The sequence below is a fragment of the Asterias amurensis genome, chromosome 19 (assembly GCF_032118995.1).
Source record: "Asterias amurensis chromosome 19, ASM3211899v1".
NCBI lineage: Eukaryota > Metazoa > Echinodermata > Asteroidea > Forcipulatida > Asteriidae > Asterias > Asterias amurensis.
In genome coordinates, this window is record NC_092666.1 from 13,871,113 (window position 1) to 13,889,713 (window position 18,601).

Below are 18,601 nucleotides of genomic sequence, written 5' to 3' on the forward strand. Positions count from 1 at the left end.
ATTATTACTTTTACTCATTTCTCAAACACTACAGCACCTCAGTAAGTAAAATTCCAAGGGAAGCTTTCTAATCATAATCTTCAAACTGTGTAAGTTTAATGTAAATATGTGGACATTGTGTTTTTTGTTAGGAAAAAGTACATACCCTTTATGAGCATTGTGTCCACCATTATCTTAAAACAAAGGCTTATAGCTCGTGTAAGTTTTTAGGCTAACAATTATTTTGAGTAATTCCGTAAAGGTGTCCCGTGCCTTTAACTCGCACAACTGCTTGGAGTTATTAACACCTTTTCAAAGAGGTTTTTCATTTATCGAAGGAGTCCCGCATTGTTGGCAATTATAGTCGGCCGTATTCCCAAGTGGTCCTTCACAAGTCTATTTTTATTAAATTTTTCAAATCGTAACCTCAAGTGGGTACATACAATTTGTGATGACCTAGAAAAGACAAATACAGATAAATTGCTCTTTTCTGAGTAGTTTTAATAAAATATTATTATTGTCTGTATCCTGAAATTACACAACACAAAGAACCCTTATCAAAGAACCAAGACAACTCTCAAGATGCCGTACCCTCCTTTTGGATGCCAATAGGAAGCCTCATCATGGGGGAGGAGTAGTTGTACGAGCAACCTTGTTTTTGAGCAACCTATAAGCAAGGTTGAGCAAGGACTACCTCCATGATTTGAAAATTTGCATGGCGGAATTAGGATCTAGTAAGGTTTGTGGTAACACAATGTAATGAGTATGGGTGGTAAGGGGGACCGGTGTTACAACCCGACGTTTCGATCAGCATTCTCTGATACGTCTTCTGGAGAAAATTGTCCATTGACATTGTTTGCAATTTATGGGCGATTTTGGCTGGTACCCATGTTGTTGCATGCGAGCTCCTGATTAACGGGGTTCATCGATCAAGAGTGGTCTACAAAAAATTTGTTTGGCAAAAAGGAACATTCATTTTCTGAGTAAAATCATACTTTTTAACCCCCCCCCCACTCATGTTTGTGCTTTATTCATTTAACCGAGGGGCCTCTGGATAAATTTATGAAATTGCTATTACTGACCCAATTATAGTTCTGAGCAGACGAATCAATATCCAAAAGGCCATATGGAATTGTTGTATTGATTCATCACAATACAATAATATCACAGTCCTTGGATGACTTCCAGCTACCATCTGGACGTTGCTTCGCAAGTTTGATCTTTCCTTCAAGCTTGAACAATCCCATGGAAAAAAAAAAAAAAAAAAAAAAAAACATTCACCGTTAACACCATGGGTATAACTAGGTACTTGCCATTATAAAGGTTGATATTGTATGGGTGCGTTCGTTTAGCTTCCCCGGGTCGATCACGGAGTGGGGCGGTTTTTTTTTGTCCAGGACGAACGTGTGCAGATAATTACCCACGTTCGTCCTGGAAACAAAAACCCACCACACACCGGGGTCGACCCAGGGAAGCTATAAACGAATGCACCCATAGTATGCAGAAGCCTTTGGTGCGCTACGGTTGTTGCACAAGGCCCAATATCACAGGGCTGCTAAGCACACAAATTTGCTTAGCATGAAATTTCTCCCTAGATAGAAACATGATTACCAACCAATTTTCCATGTTTTGCATATTGCATGTTATACTGGTATTCAGTTGTTATTGGCTTATCCGGTGAAAACCACGTGGAAATTTGGTTGGTAATCCTGTTTTCATCAACTTGGCAAAAATCTCATGCTACGCAAATTTGTGTGCTTAGCAGCTCTATGAAATTGGTACCAGGTTGTATCCTCCCATGGGAGCTGAGAAAGTCTTAAATATTGTTATTTGGCCAATGAACAGGGCACTAAAATGTAAAGCGCATTGAGACGGTTATTATGAAATGCGCTTTATAAGATTTTGTTGTATTACTTATTATTCCTGAACCACATGTCATAAAGTCATAACATCTGAGCCATAATTTGTAGCTCAAAGCACATGTATAATTTTATCTAGAAATAACATGGCCACTTTCATCTTCACGTCCTGGAGGCTCTACATGTACAAACTCGTATCTCCTGATCGAACCACATGTCACGAAGTTATAATGTTTGTGCCATCCTTTACTACACAAAGTCATTTTGAAATTTCATTCACCAACATGACCCCTATGTGTGACCCTTCCTTAAGGTCCAAACAGCAAGTTCAAAGAGTTAGAGTTTTCGACCACATTCACTTAATGTGTTCCACTAACCGTAACCTCTGCGTTCTCTTTCAGGAACACTTAAACAAAAAAAGTTTTGTTATTTAGATTTTTTTTGGATATGTTTAACCTCTTGTATTAAAACGAGTTGGTGAATAGAGTTTTTAAAATTTAACTAAATCGAATTATTTTCACCAAGGTAGAATAATACACGTGGGAACAAAAGGCTCTATTGTTTTATTTAAGTTGTTTACATAAAGGGTGTCGCGGCCTGCACTTTGTGTGTTACGCAGTTTTGTTTTGTTCCGATTCAGTTCGATAAATTCCTAGACAGAGGTAAGAGTGATACATCTGTGGACAACGTGAATCCTTGGACACAAAACGGCCTTCACCTACTACACCAATTACCCGTGGAAGAAACACCTGTATCAATTAGGCTACGTCATCATCGTGTGAGTTTAAAAAATTATTCAATTCGGTTCTACCCTTTAGGCAGTGGACACTATTGTAGTTACTTGTATAAAACCTTACTTGGTTAATACGAGTAATGGGGAGAGGTTGATAGTATAAAACCTTGTGGAATACGGCTCCCTCTGAAGTGACGTAGTTTTCGTGAAAGAAGTAATTTTCACCAAATTTGATTTTGAGACCTCAGGTTTAGAATTTGAGGTCTCGAAATCAAGCATCTGAAAGCACACAACTTCGTGTGACCAGGGCGTTTGTCTCGCAACTTCGACGACCAATTGGGTCCAAATTTTCACAGGTTTGGTATTTTATGTATACGTTGAGATACTCCAAGAGAGAAGACTGGTCTTTGACAATTACCAATAGTGTCCAGTGTCTTTAACACAAATTTGTGTGATAAAAGTAACAGGCATATGAATCGGGTGGGACTCGAATCCACGATCTGTTTGTTGCAATTCTAGAACAGATGTGTTACCAACTGGACCACCGAGCTAGCCCGGTGGTAGACTTGACTCAAGTCCCAATCATGTGCCACCGCCAGAAAACTATTGCTTTTTGTTGCCCTGCTTTCCGGTACAAAGAAGGTTCTTCTGAAAACCAGAACAGAAGAGGGTTTTGGGTTGCCCGTCGAAAAAGCACTCGTACGATAACAGAACAGGTCTCGAAGATTTATTCGCGGCGGTAGGGGAGGTATCGTATGGCAGAGTACTGGAGACTCACGCCCGCAACGACAGCATGCTACGTCACCCCGGGGAGCTTGGCACGCCAGAGATCTGAGACCGTGATTACTACGTGCCGAAATGCCCGGTGACGTCACCCGGAGCTCTGAGTACGCCGGACGGCTGAGGCCGCGACACCATTGCTGGTAGACGCAATATACTTAGGGACTTGCATTCAAGACGCATACAAAGATACACAGCGCATACCAAGATTGCGCAAAGCGCGCAAAATTCATGGCCAGATTTGAGGTTGAATTTTTCGCTACAAAGTTTGAAACTTTCCAAATTAGTGACACATCAGCGCGCATGTTTTAAACTTACGCGAGGAGCTATTCATTGGTGCAAAATGTCAGATTTGTTCAAAACATTTTTAAATGTTACTTTAAAAAGTAAAATATCATCCTTTGAACAGAACTGTAGTTATATTTCAGACTCCGAAACAGTAACAAAAAAACAATAACAACGAGTCATACCATTTCTGATAATTATATTATTTATTTCATCATATTTTTTGTATCAATTCTTCTTGCGTATCTAATATTTACATTATATCGCATTTTTTTAAAATTAAATATACAATTCATTTTTTAAATTATGTCAACTGATTTTTCAAGTAAATCCTTGAACTATACAAAGTAGTAAAATAATTCCAGTCGCAGAATTAAAGCCGTAGGTAACATGTAATGTGCAATGCACGTAAAACAAACCTGGTGCACTTATCGACAAGAGAAGGGGTTTGCCATGACACCGGTGTCCCTGATTTGATTGGCAGCATATTGCGTAGTCTTGAAGTCAAGACGGCAATTGTTAAACGCGGTGTGTAGTTACAGCGCGGCGTAGCTACGGGGACGATGCACACACCCTCGATCCCAGTATGTGTGTGTGTGGGTCAGTCGAGCTACCTACGACTGTTGCATGTGTAAAATCGCACTGTGACTGTTGCATGAAAGGCAGACAAATAGGCAGCGCCTAACGACTTGTCATCAAGTCTACATATTGCGCCACATCACCTTGTAAACCATCACACGGTGCTACGATAATAGTTTTAAAAACGTAGCTACATGATACCTTACAGGAACGCACTTAAAGACACTGGGGTGGGTTTCACAAAGAGTTAGGACTAGTCTTATCTTGAGTTAGGACGAGTTAGTAGTCCTAACTTAGGACTAGCTGTATGTTTTTGATATCTCTTAGGACTAGTCCTAAGTTAGGACTAGTCCTAACTCTTTGTGAAATCGACCCCTGGACACTATCGGTAATTGTCGAGAAAAAAACACCCTTGTCATACGAAGTTGTGTGCTTTCAGATTCTTGATTTCGAGACCTCAAACTCTAAATCTGAGGTCTCATATTAATCAAATTCGTGGAAAATTACTTCTTTCTTGAAAACTACGTCACTTCCAAGGGAGGCGTTTCAAACAATGTGTTATACTATCAACAGCTATTCATTGCTTGTTACCAAGTAAGTTTTTATGCTAATAACTAGTTTTATCTTCAAGTACGCGCTAATCCTCCAATCAGATTGGCAGAATGGAGTGGTGATAAAAACTTATTTTGCACGGCTAATATCACTACCATGCGTCTTGTGTGTTCTATGTCACGCGCCAAGTTTGCTTGAAGATAAATACGTTATCACACGCGCGCTCGTGGAAATACGGAAAATATAGCGCGTCTGCGTCCCATATCCAACTCGCCCTTCGGCCTCGTTGGATATGGGACGCAGAAGCGCTATATTTTTCCGTATTCCACTCGCGCTTGTGTGATAACTTATATTAAGTAATTACCAATAGTGTCCAGTGCCTTCAATGATGGAGCGCCTTGCGCGTCAGCTAGTAACAGATTATAACAATATATAACAAGCCACTATTATTATAACAATGCAATAGTGAGAAAGAATAGAAAGAAACAAAAAAAGACATGGAGATTCTGTTACAAATACCCTTCGCTGATAACCTATATCTGCTTGATCACTGGAGTTACCAAAAAAAAAAAAAAAAAAAAGAAAAAAAAAACAAACAAAAAAACGATGGTAAAAGTACATTATTCACCTTGAAGCCAACTAAGTGCCCCTTCAAATGGTATGCTATTTGCTGGGATATATTTAATTGCAAGGCAGAAAAATAATGAGTGTTTGTTAATTTCCCATATCATGGGGGACAGATTCCTCTAATGAAAAAAACAACTTTGGTCTCCCACTGAGTGAACCCAATGACAGATACAAACAAAAAACATTACCTTTTATTAAAGTAATAATAATATCAACAATAATGACAAACACGAACTCGGTTTTATAAAAACCGTCGCAGAAAATCACACACGCCAAACACAACGTTTTTCACTTCAAAACAAAGCAGAAAGGTAGTCTAATATTAATCTTGAAGGCAGCAAACTGCTGTCAACTTATAAAAGATTGTTCCCTTAAAATTATCTGCAATATTTTTTTCACACATAAGGTCACTGTTAAGGTGTAAAATGGCTAAAATTAATTGCACAACAAAATTAAGTTTATATATTGCAAAGGAAAACAAATAATGGTGAAAACAAATTCCATAATCAGAGAATGAGCTTATCAGCAGACTGAAAGATTTGTTTGTTTTCAGGGAACTCTCTACAGAATCAGGGGGAGTTGACAGCTCTGCTTGTTGTTGCCTATAAAGAAACACTTTATAGACGGTTCCAAATCAATATAAAGCTGGCCTCAGGTCGACCTTGCGTCAACAAAAAAACATTCAGCAACTGACTTGTCAGGATCACACTGTGCCTGAGCTAAGACCATCAGGAACTTTTCAGACTGCGATTATTTACGACCTGAGCGTAACTGCGATGATTTTAAGACAACCTGAAACAGTCGCTGCTAAAAAAAAATTAACAGTCGCAAAAGTAGAGCAATTTCAACTTGTATGACGTGATCCCGACGGTTGGGAATCAATCGCAGGTACACCATCTCTCAGTTAACACCTGAGCATATTTTTTCCTGCGCGCTGCTGTCGGTTTGTTGCGGGCACAAGAAAATCGTAGGTCGACCTGAGCCGGCTTAAGAAGCTAACTGAATGAGATAGGATTACACTAATACAGGATAATCCCAATTTAAGACCAATTTAAGAGCCGACTTTGCGGTAGTACAGTTAATTAACATCCTATAAAGCTAAAGTAGTAGTCCCAGCCAATTTTCTCTACCTTCCGCCGGGGTAGTAGTTAAAAAGCAGGACAGTTCTTTTCAGAACTGAGAAGTCTCCTGAACATCCGATAAATCTACTACGCGAAAGTAAAATATAGAAAGACAGTTCTCTAAAACATAAACTCTTGCTGGCAAGTAGATACACACATGGTGTTACCGCAAACCAAATATTGATACCTCACTATGCAATGGCTCAATTCCTATCCAAACAATTATATAAGTCCAACCAGAAATGTAAATCTATATCATGTCTGTGAAAACTTTTGCCCATATGCTTTACAAGCACTGTGCATTTGTGCACACTCTAATGCCATCACATTATATAAAACATATTAATCTCTTATTTAAATATCTATACATTCACGAATCAAACATGTACACCACTTCTCCCCTTTTGCGGTCGAAACCATTAACTGTTTCGGTTGAATAAGATTTGAATATTCCTTAGACTATCGAGATAGTTACTTAGTCACATGATTAGGGCAAGCTTTTGCATAGTTAGGCTGTGTCCAAAATTGTTACTTCGGCTACAGCTACGGCGAGATCGCGCGCATCTGCCTATTCTTCAACACTGGTAGACGCGCTGATCTAGCCATAGCTGTAGCCGAAGTCGCCATTTCAGACACGGCCTTAGTAACGTACGAGACCGTGAACACCCATGCAAGATTCTGAATGAATGTGTATGGCACAATGGTACCAGGGTTTGTTCATCTTGAGGCTGCTATACAAAAACTTGCTCCGAACCATTTGACATAGCAACTGTCTCTATAGTCTGAGGAATTCAAATGTAAGCGGTTCATTGTGACTAAGCGAGTCATTGAACCAGACATTATTCAAATCCAACTCGCAGATGCCTATCAGCATAAGGATCGAAACAGTTTTTGGCTACACACCATATTTTATGTTTTTAAACATAAAAAGATTGTTTTATATGGAAGAGAAGAATGATCCCCTCTTACAATGTATTCTTGTCATATGTATTTATCAATGTAAAAAATTGTTATTACTGGTTTTTTTTTAAAGAGGTAGGCCGATAATATATTTAAATTGTTAATAGATATTCTTGTAAAGATTTGTTCTGACCGTATTTGACAATAATCTGAAAGGGTCACATTTTTCTTTAAATTTCAAAAAGAATGAGGAATAAAAACAAATAATGTCTATAGAAAATTTGGGCTGATCCGAGTTGACTAATTGTCACCACAAGAGGGGGGGCTCATCCAACTCAGACCCAACAGTACCTTGCTGTAATGTCACCAAAAGAGGGGGCTATTCATCCAACCCCCTCACAAACAAAGTACTTTTCTGTTATGTCTGTCCAGGTTTCTGAACATCAGCTTCATTGAGCTCAGCATCCAGGTCTGGTACCCGGACTGGTTTAATGCCATTATGGAGCTCCTGTAGTGTAATCTCCATCTGTTGAATAGAGAGACGATATTATTATAGTCTGGCGAAGAAATAAATAATTCAAATATATCACAAATTCAAAGAAAGCAAAACTCTAGCAACAAAAATTCTTAATTGCCTTTGAGAAAGACAGCTTAGACTAACTCAAACCCTCATTATGACACTGGACACCTTTGGTTATTGTCAAAGACCAGTCTTCTCACTTGGTGTATCTCATCATCTGCATAAAATAAACCTGTGAAAGTTTATACTCAACAGGTGTCGAAGTTGCGAGAAGTAATGCAAGAAAATACACCCTTGTCACACAAAGTTGTGTGCATTAAGATGCCTGAATGATATGATGCTGGGGTCATAATGTTTTTATTATTATTGGTTTATTAAAACACATTCAAACATTGCAGCTACAAGCTGAATTGAGTTTAAAATACAGAGATTCATGAAAAAAATCGAAAAAAAAAAAAAAAAAAAAAAAAAAAAAACCCATTAAGAATTACAAACTGTTTTTATATATTAAAAGGTCAAACTGGCTAGTGCCAGTAACAAATTAGATATAACAAAAAAATGCACAGCAAGTCACCTTAAAGGAACAAGGCGAAGGGTTGGGGACAAAAGGCAAGCCAGCTGAGTGAACAAAAATCAAAAGCTATTGTTGAGTGCTTGGACAAGGGATGGAATGCAACTATTTTTGTAACGACCAGTTCTACATTTTGGGGGGCACATTTTGTTGGCATTCCGCAAGTTGTTGTTTTTGTTTGGTGGGAGCCAGTGCCTGTAATTTTCAGATTCAAACAATGTCTTACCAAAATTGACAAACAAATGTCTCAGTATATCAGTGATTGTAGGTAAACTGAACAATTGGCATACTTCCACATATGATGTTGCTGTATTTGACTGACCAAATATGATGCAATTACAGAGTCTCCCCAAAATAAACTTAAGTATCCACTCACCTTTTTCATGAGGTCGATACATAAACCCACGATTTCCCGCCATCTCTCCATCTCGAGTTCATGATAATATAACTGCTTCTCAAGTAATGACGTCCACTGTTCTTTCGATTTAGGAAAATCTCTATCAGAAAGATGAAGACAACATCGTTGAATAAAAACCACTGACAATACATTTATATAGTGCCTAATCTATGCTCGAAAAATTGTCTAAGGCTCTTCACAAAAAGCTCAAAAAGCATTGATATTCACATACATACTAACATGAATAACATAAGCATAGAAAGGTGGCCTACATAGGAATAAAAACATTGAAAATTTAAAAATGAAACAATTACAGATGTACCAGAAGGAACTTACTTTAACTTTTCTGAAAAATGAGTAGATGTGAAATCTGGAGACGGCGAAACAGCTAGCTGTTCTAATGATTGCAGTTGTAGAAATAAGGACACGTTAACGATGGACAGAAATGTTAAGCTGCCGACGAGAAAACAAAAGTTGCGTATTAAGAATCTTTTTAAATTATTGGTTTGTTGGATTGTTAAAAAAAAAAATTCAAACATCACAGCAAAACACCGAATTGTATGTGAATTATAATTATTACAATGAATATGTTAAAAATATAAATGTGTATAAAAGGCACAAAGGCCCAACAGACCTACGATAAAAACACGGAACACCAAGAAATAAACAATAACTGTTATTATGAAAAAGATCTGACAAATCTGAAAAATATACAAAAAGGACAATGGGAAACTGTTGGGTGACGCGAGGAGCAAGTTCGGGTGAGCAACTAGACTTGACCAGAGATGTAATGTGGGTCTGGAATTTACCATATCGACCACGCTCCAGTGCTGGATCGATATAGTCAATCTGCATGTGCTCTATGGGTCCTGGTTCCTCTAGTTGGTCTAGTCAAGTCTAGGAGTCACCAGAACTTGCTCAAAGCAGCACCAGACTAAAACCAGGCTCTGAAATACTGTTTCTAAAATGTGCATATACCATAGAAATAGAACCCGGAGAACGCTGAGTTCGACCACCCTCTGTGTCGTCTGCGGACGCGGCGTATCAATACTGCGCAATACGCGTGTATGGCAAAATTATCATTGTGTGACAAGCGCGTATGGCAAGATGACAAGATGTCAGCGCACACAGACCATTTCTCAAGTTTTCATTGGTCAATGACGATGTCATTGTATGGAAAAATTGTATGGCAAAATATACGAAAATGGCGTATGCGCGTCCATAAAAATGGTCTCACAAAGAAACCGCACTGCACGGTTCTATTTCTATGGCATATACTCATAATCTACTTGGGTATAAAGGTCAAAGATTGATATTACTGCTCCAAAAGTAAATGACAATGATAACTTTCCTGGTGAAAACCACTGCACAATCCACAATGCAACTGAAATTTACTTTGTTATTTTAAAACACCTAAATAGCTGGATTTCGTTTTACTTACAATATACAAATAAGCAGCATAACGCTCTTAGACTCCATCCTCATCAGGGAGTTCAAATATCTGGAAAGTGAGTCTGAAAAAGAGGAAAATTAACCTGTAAATTTCATGAATGTTATAAATTTTATGTTAAAATTTAAAGTAATGATATTGTCCTGAAGTGATAATAATTGGACAAAAGTAGCATTTGAAAATATGCAAGGTGGAGATACAATACATAGACCTGAATAACAATAATAATATATTTTTATCATTGGCAGGGGTCTGGTTTTACACATCTTTTGATGACAGTTTTATACTTTTGTTTTAACCTTGACAGCCCCTGTACAACTTGTAACTATTGTGTATGTCTAAAGATTTAAAATAAAATAAAATAAAAATAAATAATATCGATGATAATAATATTAACAACAACCTTCTAATCATATTGGGCCTGTACCATACAATGTACAAAGCACCTAACAAATTGTTCCTTAAAAGTAATCATATAATCAAAAGAACACAGAAAATAGCAAAAAACATCTGTAATATTACAAAATATGAAGAAATCTCAGAAGGGTGTTAATAATGGGTACAAATGGTAATAAAGCACAAGAAAATTCAAAAAATATTAAAATGAAACAAATGGCAAAGCAGATAAATGTACATAAACATGAATATAAAACAATACAACATTGCAAAGAAATGGTTTGTGGTCACACCATGTACATTGTGTAAATAGTAGGAATTGAAACTCTAAATGGTGGAGGTACAATCAACTTAGGTTTGCAGAAATCAAATAATTGTGTACCATTAAACATTATTAAAGAATGTCATTATCTAGAAAAATGGATTAGTAAAATTGTTGACCCTTTCCGTATGCACCTGTATAATTTCCAGAGTCTTGTGGTTAAAGGAGCACGTTGCTTTGGATTGGTCGAGTTGGTCTTTGAAAAGCGTTTGTATGAAATGCATATGTTGTAAAATTAGAATACAACGATCCACACAAACATTCCTCAAAATTGCATGGTTTTCGTTTTACCTTGTCCACTAACACGGTCGGCCATTTATGGGAGTAAAATTTTTGACTCCCATAAATGGCCGATCGTGTTATTTCGCACAGTAAAAAGAAAACCACGCAATCTCGAGGCAAACTTGTGTGGATCATTGTATTCTACTTTTGAAACACCTTTCCAACCATTATGCATTTTATAAAAACGGTTAAAAACGCTTTTAATAGACCGACTCGACCGATCCAAGGCAACGTGTTCCTTTAAACAAAAAGTTCACAGGCATTAACTCAGTAGGCAAGACCCTGCTAGACATTGCTATGGAACGGGAGACTTTAAGGCGCTAGGTGGCAGCAGACTTACTAGGTACATTTCCATTGTTTTATGTAGTTCTGAGCGTGCGCACATAACCGAGAACAATGGATTTTACCTGGTAAGTCTGCTGCCACCAAGCGTCCCAAAAGTCTCCCATCGCAAAGGTCGTGGGTTCATATGCCTGTGATTTTGTTTTCCACAGTATACAGTGCTATCGATGTAAGGGTAAAACAAAAATTAATATTCAAACATATCTTGAAAAAAAAAAATCAAATAAGAAACAGTAGGATTTTCTCTCTCCCGCTCAGCATTTCAGTATTGCACCAGCAGTTAAAGGGTACAACCAGGCATGGAACAACTACTCCGCAAAAAAGAGGAAAAGACAAAATGTCAATGATTTTGTAAAGTATTTTTCAATTTTGAATGGTAAAACTGAAAATCAAAAAAGAGGTAAATCAGCTGATCCGAAGAAAAGTTGCATGCCTGTCTTAAAGGGTCTGTGTACTTTTTGTAGGACAAAAAACACATATCCACAGATTTACAATAAACTTACACAGTTTGAAGATAATGACAGTAGAAAGCTTCCCTGAAAATATTACTTGATGAGGTGCGGTAGTTTTTGAGAAATGAGTAAAACAATGTCATGAAAATAATTTTCGTCTCAGTGATCGCGAGACGAAAATGATTGTAGCCTTCAAAAATGAATTTTCATGACATTGTTTTACTCATTTCTCAAAAACTACAGCACCTCAGCAACTAATATTTTAAGGGAAGCTTTCTACTATCATCTTCAAACGGTGTAAGTTTAATGTAAATTAATGTGGACATTGTGTTTTGTGTTACAAAAAGTACCCAAATACTTTAATACACTAGAGGGTGCTATTCCCACAACCCTGTTTGCCCAAAACAAGCCATGAGTTTAGTCGGATGAGTTACTCAGTTACAACCAAGAACAGACTAAAAAGATCAAACAATTTGTGACGTACTTGTATTTTGAGTGACGTTTGAGACGGACGGCATCCTACTGAGTGGTCTGAGTTGCTCTTCTCGCTCCTCCATCTTTGCTCCGATCTTCCTCTTCCTTGACTTCTTTGTCTTCTTGGTTACCGTGGCGACCGGCGTCCTTGTCTCAGCATTACTTAGGTGTTTCTTAACATACGCATCTAGATGGAGAAACGGGATAGCAATAAGTAAAGTGCTGTCACCCGGACACTATGGTCGTTCCTGGGTTGTTATAATAATAATGTTTATTGATTTATATTGCGCCCATTCCTTGAAATGTAAACAAGTGCATAACAAAAGAATTAGACAATGTTTAAAAAGCTACCAACTGGTAAAAGCAAGGAAATACCACAATCCCCCCAAAAATTAAATCACAATTAGACCCTTACAGGACTTCCCAAACAGTAAAAATGCATTGACATAAAGACAGTAGATACAACAGTAAAAATGCATTGACATAAAGACAGTAGATACACAGTAAAAATGCATTGACAGTAGATACAACAGTAAAAATGGATTGACATAAAGACAGTTGATACAACAGTAAAAATGCATTGACAGTAGATATACAACAGTAAAAATGCATTGACATAAAGACAGTAGATACACAGTAAAAATGCATTGACATAAAGACAGTAGATACACAGTAAAAATGCATTGACAGTAGATACAACAGTAAAAATGCATTGACATAAAGACAGTTGATACAACAGTAAAAATGCATTGACATCAAGACAGTAGATACTACAGTAAAAATGCATTGACATAAAGACAGTACATACACAGTAAAAATGCATTGACAGTAGATACAACAGTAAAAATGCATTGACATAAAGACAGTTGATACAACAGTAAAAATGCATTGACAGTAGATATACAACAGTAAAAATGCATTGACATAAAGACAGTAGATACACAGTAAAAATGCATTGACATAAAGACAGTAGATACACAGTAAAAATGCATTGACAGTAGATACAACAGTAAAAATGCATTGACATAAAGACAGTTGATACAACAGTAAAAATGCATTGACATCAAGACAGTAGATACTACAGTAAAAATGCATTGACATAAAGACAGAAGATACAACAGTAAAAATGCATTGACATAAAGACAGTTGATACAACAGTAAAAATGCATTGACAGTAGATACAACAGTAAAAATGCATTGACATAAAGACGGTTGATACAACAGTAAAAATGCATTGACAGTAGATATACAACAGTAAAAATGCATTGACATAAAGACAGTTGATACAACAGTAAAAATGCATTGACATCAAGACAGTAGATACAACAGTAAAAATGCATCGACATAAAGACAGTAGATACAACAGTAAAAATGCATTGACATAAAGACAGTAGATACTACAGTAAAATAGCATTGACATAAAGACAGTAGCTACTACAGTAAAAATGCATTGACATAAAGACAGTAGATACACAGTAAAAATGCAATGACAGTAGATACAACAGTAAAAATGCATTGAGATAAAGACGGTAGATACAACAGTAAAAATGCATTGGAACAAAGACAGTAGATACAACAGTAAAAATGCCTTGACATAAAGACAGTAGATACTACAGTAAAAATGCATTAGACAGTGAGTACATTTGGGTGTAGAGTTACCATAGAGTGGATATTTTTATGGATTGGGTACTGTACACCCCACCTCCCCCCCCAGTTTTATCAGAGTTCAAACATTTGGATTTTTAGCAACATGTACCAAAGAGTGGGAAGTTTTCATGGATTGGGTATTGTACCCCCCAAATCACCCACTCACCTCGATACACAGTTATTAAGGTGAATCTAAACTCCTTGTGAACTCAGCCTGTGTCTGACCTATCCAAATTCACACATTCCAGCGTTGGAACTAGCAAGACTTACCGAGTTCTACATGTTTTTCTTTAACACCGCTGTCTGCGTTCTTTTCAATAAATCCTTTGATTATACCCCAAGCCGACTTCTTGTAGATCAAATGTGCATTCACTCTGGGAAAAACACAAAAAATAACAACATAATAATCGGTTTTATATACTGAATATTAAGCACCTTTGGTTTGAGTCCCAGTCGTGACACTTATCCATTAATGCTGCATCCTTTGGATGGGACTTTAAAAAGTTGGTCCTGTGTGTTGTGTAACGCATGTAAAAGAACCCAGTGCGCTTATTGAACAGAGAAAGGTTTGCCCTGGTGTATAATTCGAATGTAGTCCCATGTCCCTTTTACATAGGTAACACTGTGTACTACAGCGCCTAAAGCAAAACTGTGTGACAGATATGAGCCAGATATAAGAAACCACTATTATCATTATATATTCAACCATATACATGTATGACAGTCATTAATGCACGGCCGTGTCTACCTGACGTGACAGCTGGTACTCGACACCCTGGTAATCACCATCCTGGCTTCAGTGTAGAAGTAATCAGCGTATAGGATACCTTTCTGACACACCTCGATCGTGACGACGGAGCTGTGGCCCGGCCGACTCCAATTCTTGTGCAGAATCTTTGGATACAAATAATGAACATTTTATAGCGCAAAATTACAGTGAAGTGGCAAAGCAGTTTTGGAACATCAAGAGTGAAAAATCAGGACTGTTAAAAACTCAATTACAGGGAAAAAAAGGGAACTACAAAATGCATACAATTAAAAATATAAGTTATTTCACCAAAAAATATGTCTTCAAAATTGACTAAAATTGTTCTAGAAGGGAGCTTTCTTTTATACTATTTTGGGGGGAATGAATTTCAGAGTTCAGGAGATGCAACTGCCCATAATAGACTGTGCAAGTCTCGCGAGAAATTGAACTTCCGGCACCATTGTGGTCCCAACTTTATGGAGTTTTACGTTGGAGAGATTTTGTTTCGGCCATTATTTTAGTTTGACGTACCTTATGACCATCAAAATTACATATGTTGTTGAAGATGCAATACTAATTAACAACATTTATAAAAGTACAAATAAATTCAACAAAAAAGCAGAGAAAAACAGCTATTTAAACTTGACCTCAGGTGATGTTACTTGTAACAAATTCTCTTTAAACTGCGTCACGCGTTAATCTAACACCCTCGCGACTATCGTGCGTCCGCGCATAAACCAGCTTTTAGTAGTTTCACATTAGGGCGTAGATTTACAACAGGGGTTTCAAAAAAATTAAGATCAAATAAACATCCTAGTCCCAGAGTTTTACTTTTGTCTATACATAAACTAAAACCCTATTAATTGTATATTTGTTTTAAAAACTAAAACCAATTTAAACAAGCTGTAATGATTTTGCGTTGTTGTTCAGATTCGGCATAAAGATCAATGTAAAGCAAAGATTTGATTTAATAAAAAATCGTTTCTTCGTTTGTGGTGTTTGCTCGCTCCAGTGAGCGCGAGAATTGTACAGTCTATACATGTAGATGTAAGATGGTTTGGTGGTGGCTGGAAATGTAAAAGTCAAATCAACCCTTGTTGGCAAGGACGCAGTATGACACCAGGTTCTTACATAGTGCTTTATCACACCCTGGGTGCATATCAAAGCACTCCTTATTTTGTCTGGCACGGTATATGAAGCTACGTTTTGGAAATATGAGACCTATTTTTTTGTCACCATATCATGGTTCACAAGGTTTTTTTTATATCTGCACTTGCTTTTCTAAAAATGTAATTTTTTGGAAAAAAGCCCAGTTTATCCTTCCAGCGACAGGGCACTCTAGTGTTATCAATAGACATTATTGGCACTCACCTGTCGCTCTTCCACGACAACCGTCTTAAAGCTGTTAAGGTGTAACAAATAACTCACTTTCCGGACGTCAGTGTCTTCGTCCTCTTTCTGCCAGGCACCGATATTGATATCTTTTGGTTTAAAAATCAGCAACATTTAAAAAAATTATTAATTTTGTTGAAATTTCAATAATAGTTTTAAGCACTGTCGGAACTTTTCAATGTACAGGATGAGAAAGTATAGACTTGCGCTTATTTCAACATTAGGACCCGTTAAAACGTGGAAGTTTGTTTCCTTCATGCTTTAAAGACATTGGACACTACTGGTAATTGTCAAAGACTAGCCTTCACAGTTGGAGTATCTCAACAATGCATATAAAATAACTAACCTATGAAAATTTTATCTCAATCGGTCATCGAAGTTGCGAGATAATAATGAAAGAAAAAAACACCCTAGTCACACGAAGTTGTGTGCGTTTAGATGGTTGATTTCGAGACCTCAAGTTCTAAATCTGAGGTCTTGAAATCAAATTTGTGGAAAGTTACTTCTTTCTCGATTTCACGAAACAGGGAAAGCACACAGAAGGGTTGCATGTTGCATGCCTGTAGATTACAAGGAGTCAGTTTCTTTTCAGTAAGCAATGTTTCTTTCAGCGCATTTGTTTCACCATCCAACGCTGATTTTTTTATGCAGCACTATTTTTTTTACGCAGGTTTTTTTTTTTTTACTGCCGATTTCTATTTTACAAAAAATGGGAAAACAAGCAGAAGGGTTGCATGCCTTAAGATTATAATTGAAATAACTTACCTGTGTGTTTTCTGTGGATGAGGAAGTTCCTGTAGAAGGGATGCTCTTGAGAGTACAAAGCAGCGAAGAAGTCGTCCACGGTTACCTTGAAGTAAGAGTTCATGTACTCCTTGGCATTCAGGGGCTTGGTCTCCAGCGACGCCACCTCTCCTGATATCAAGATTTAAGTACAGATCAGAGCCCAATTTTATTAAGCTGTGAAGGGTTTGGGTATTTTTTACGAGACAAAACAAAATTTCCACAGATTAACAATATAGGAACACGTTGCCTTGGATCGGTCGAGTTGGTCTTTGAAAAGCGTTCTGTAACCATTTGTTATAAAATGCATATGGTTAGAATGATGTTTTCAAAAAGTAGAATACAATGATCCAAACACATTTGCCTCAAAATTGCGTGGTTTTCCTTTTACATTGCGAACTAACACGGTCGGCCATTTATGGGAGTCAAAAATTTGACTCCCATAAATGGTCGACCGTGTTTGGAACGAGGTAAGAGGAAAACCGTGCAATTTCGAGTGATACTTGTGTGGATCATAATTCTACTTTTGAAATATCTTTCTAACTATATACATTTTATAACAAATGGTTACAAACGCTTTTCAAAGACCAACTTGACCAATCCATGGCAACGTGATCCTTCAAAGGCAGTGGACACAATTAAAAACTACTCAAAATAATTATCATCATAACACCTTTCTTGATTACGAGTAATGGGAAGAGGTTTATAGTATAAAACATTGTGAGAACAGCTCCCTCTGAAGTGACGTAGTTTTTGAGAAAGAAGTAATTTCCACAAATATGATTTGGACTACCTCAAATTTAGAATTATAAAGTCTTGAAATCAAACATCTGAAAGCACACAGCTTCGTGTGACCATGGTGCAACAATGGTGTTTTTTTTTCATTAATATCTCGCAAATTCAGCGAAAAAATTGAGCTCAAATTTTTACAGGTTTTTTTATTTTTTAATGCATGTGTTGAGATACACCAACTGTGAAGACTAGCCTTTGACAATTACCAATAGTGTCCAGTGTCTTTAAACTTGTCACGGTTTAAAGATAATATTGATAGAAAGCTTCCCTGAAAATATTACTTGTTGGGGTGCTGTAGACTTTGAGAAATGAGTAAAATGATTTTTATCTCAGTGAGATGCAAATTATTTTATCATATGTACATCTGACGAGACTCTCCTGAAAACATTGCTCAGTGATTTTCATTTTGTTTTCTCAAAAACTTGACAATTAATGGCGCTGAAACTTTTACCTAAGTTAATTAAATTAGTTACGTCTTCATGCACAGTGAGTCGGGATTCATGTCATGGCCAAACCTTGATAAAAGGTATCAGAACACTTTCAGCAGGAAAGTCTGCTCAGCAACTTGAAATGACATGGTACCAGTTGCAGCAATGGTAACTGAAGGGTGTCTGGCTG

At 37.2% G+C, this 18,601-nt stretch overlaps 1 protein-coding gene across 5 annotated transcripts in view; it reads right to left on the reverse strand.

Moving 5' to 3' along the window:
- Positions 1 to 3,860: 3,860 nt before the first annotated feature.
- The window catches only part of LOC139951260 (protein Aster-B-like), a 45,694-nt gene continuing 30,953 nt past the window's right edge, over positions 3,861 to 18,601 (reverse strand). For all 5 annotated transcript variants that reach the window (XM_071950053.1, XM_071950052.1, XM_071950051.1 and 2 more), the window contains 9 exons: positions 17,174 to 17,323; positions 16,388 to 16,497; positions 15,017 to 15,162; positions 14,539 to 14,642; positions 12,632 to 12,808; positions 10,345 to 10,417; positions 9,240 to 9,356; positions 8,883 to 9,003; positions 3,861 to 7,941 (listed from right to left, as the gene is read on the reverse strand). In XM_071950053.1, the coding sequence (XP_071806154.1) occupies positions 7,834 to 7,941; positions 8,883 to 9,003; positions 9,240 to 9,356; positions 10,345 to 10,417; positions 12,632 to 12,808; positions 14,539 to 14,642; positions 15,017 to 15,162; positions 16,388 to 16,497; positions 17,174 to 17,323 (1,106 nt within the window). In that variant the 3' untranslated portion in view covers positions 3,861 to 7,833. The remainder of the gene's footprint in view (positions 7,942 to 8,882; positions 9,004 to 9,239; positions 9,357 to 10,344; positions 10,418 to 12,631; positions 12,809 to 14,538; positions 14,643 to 15,016; positions 15,163 to 16,387; positions 16,498 to 17,173; positions 17,324 to 18,601) is intronic.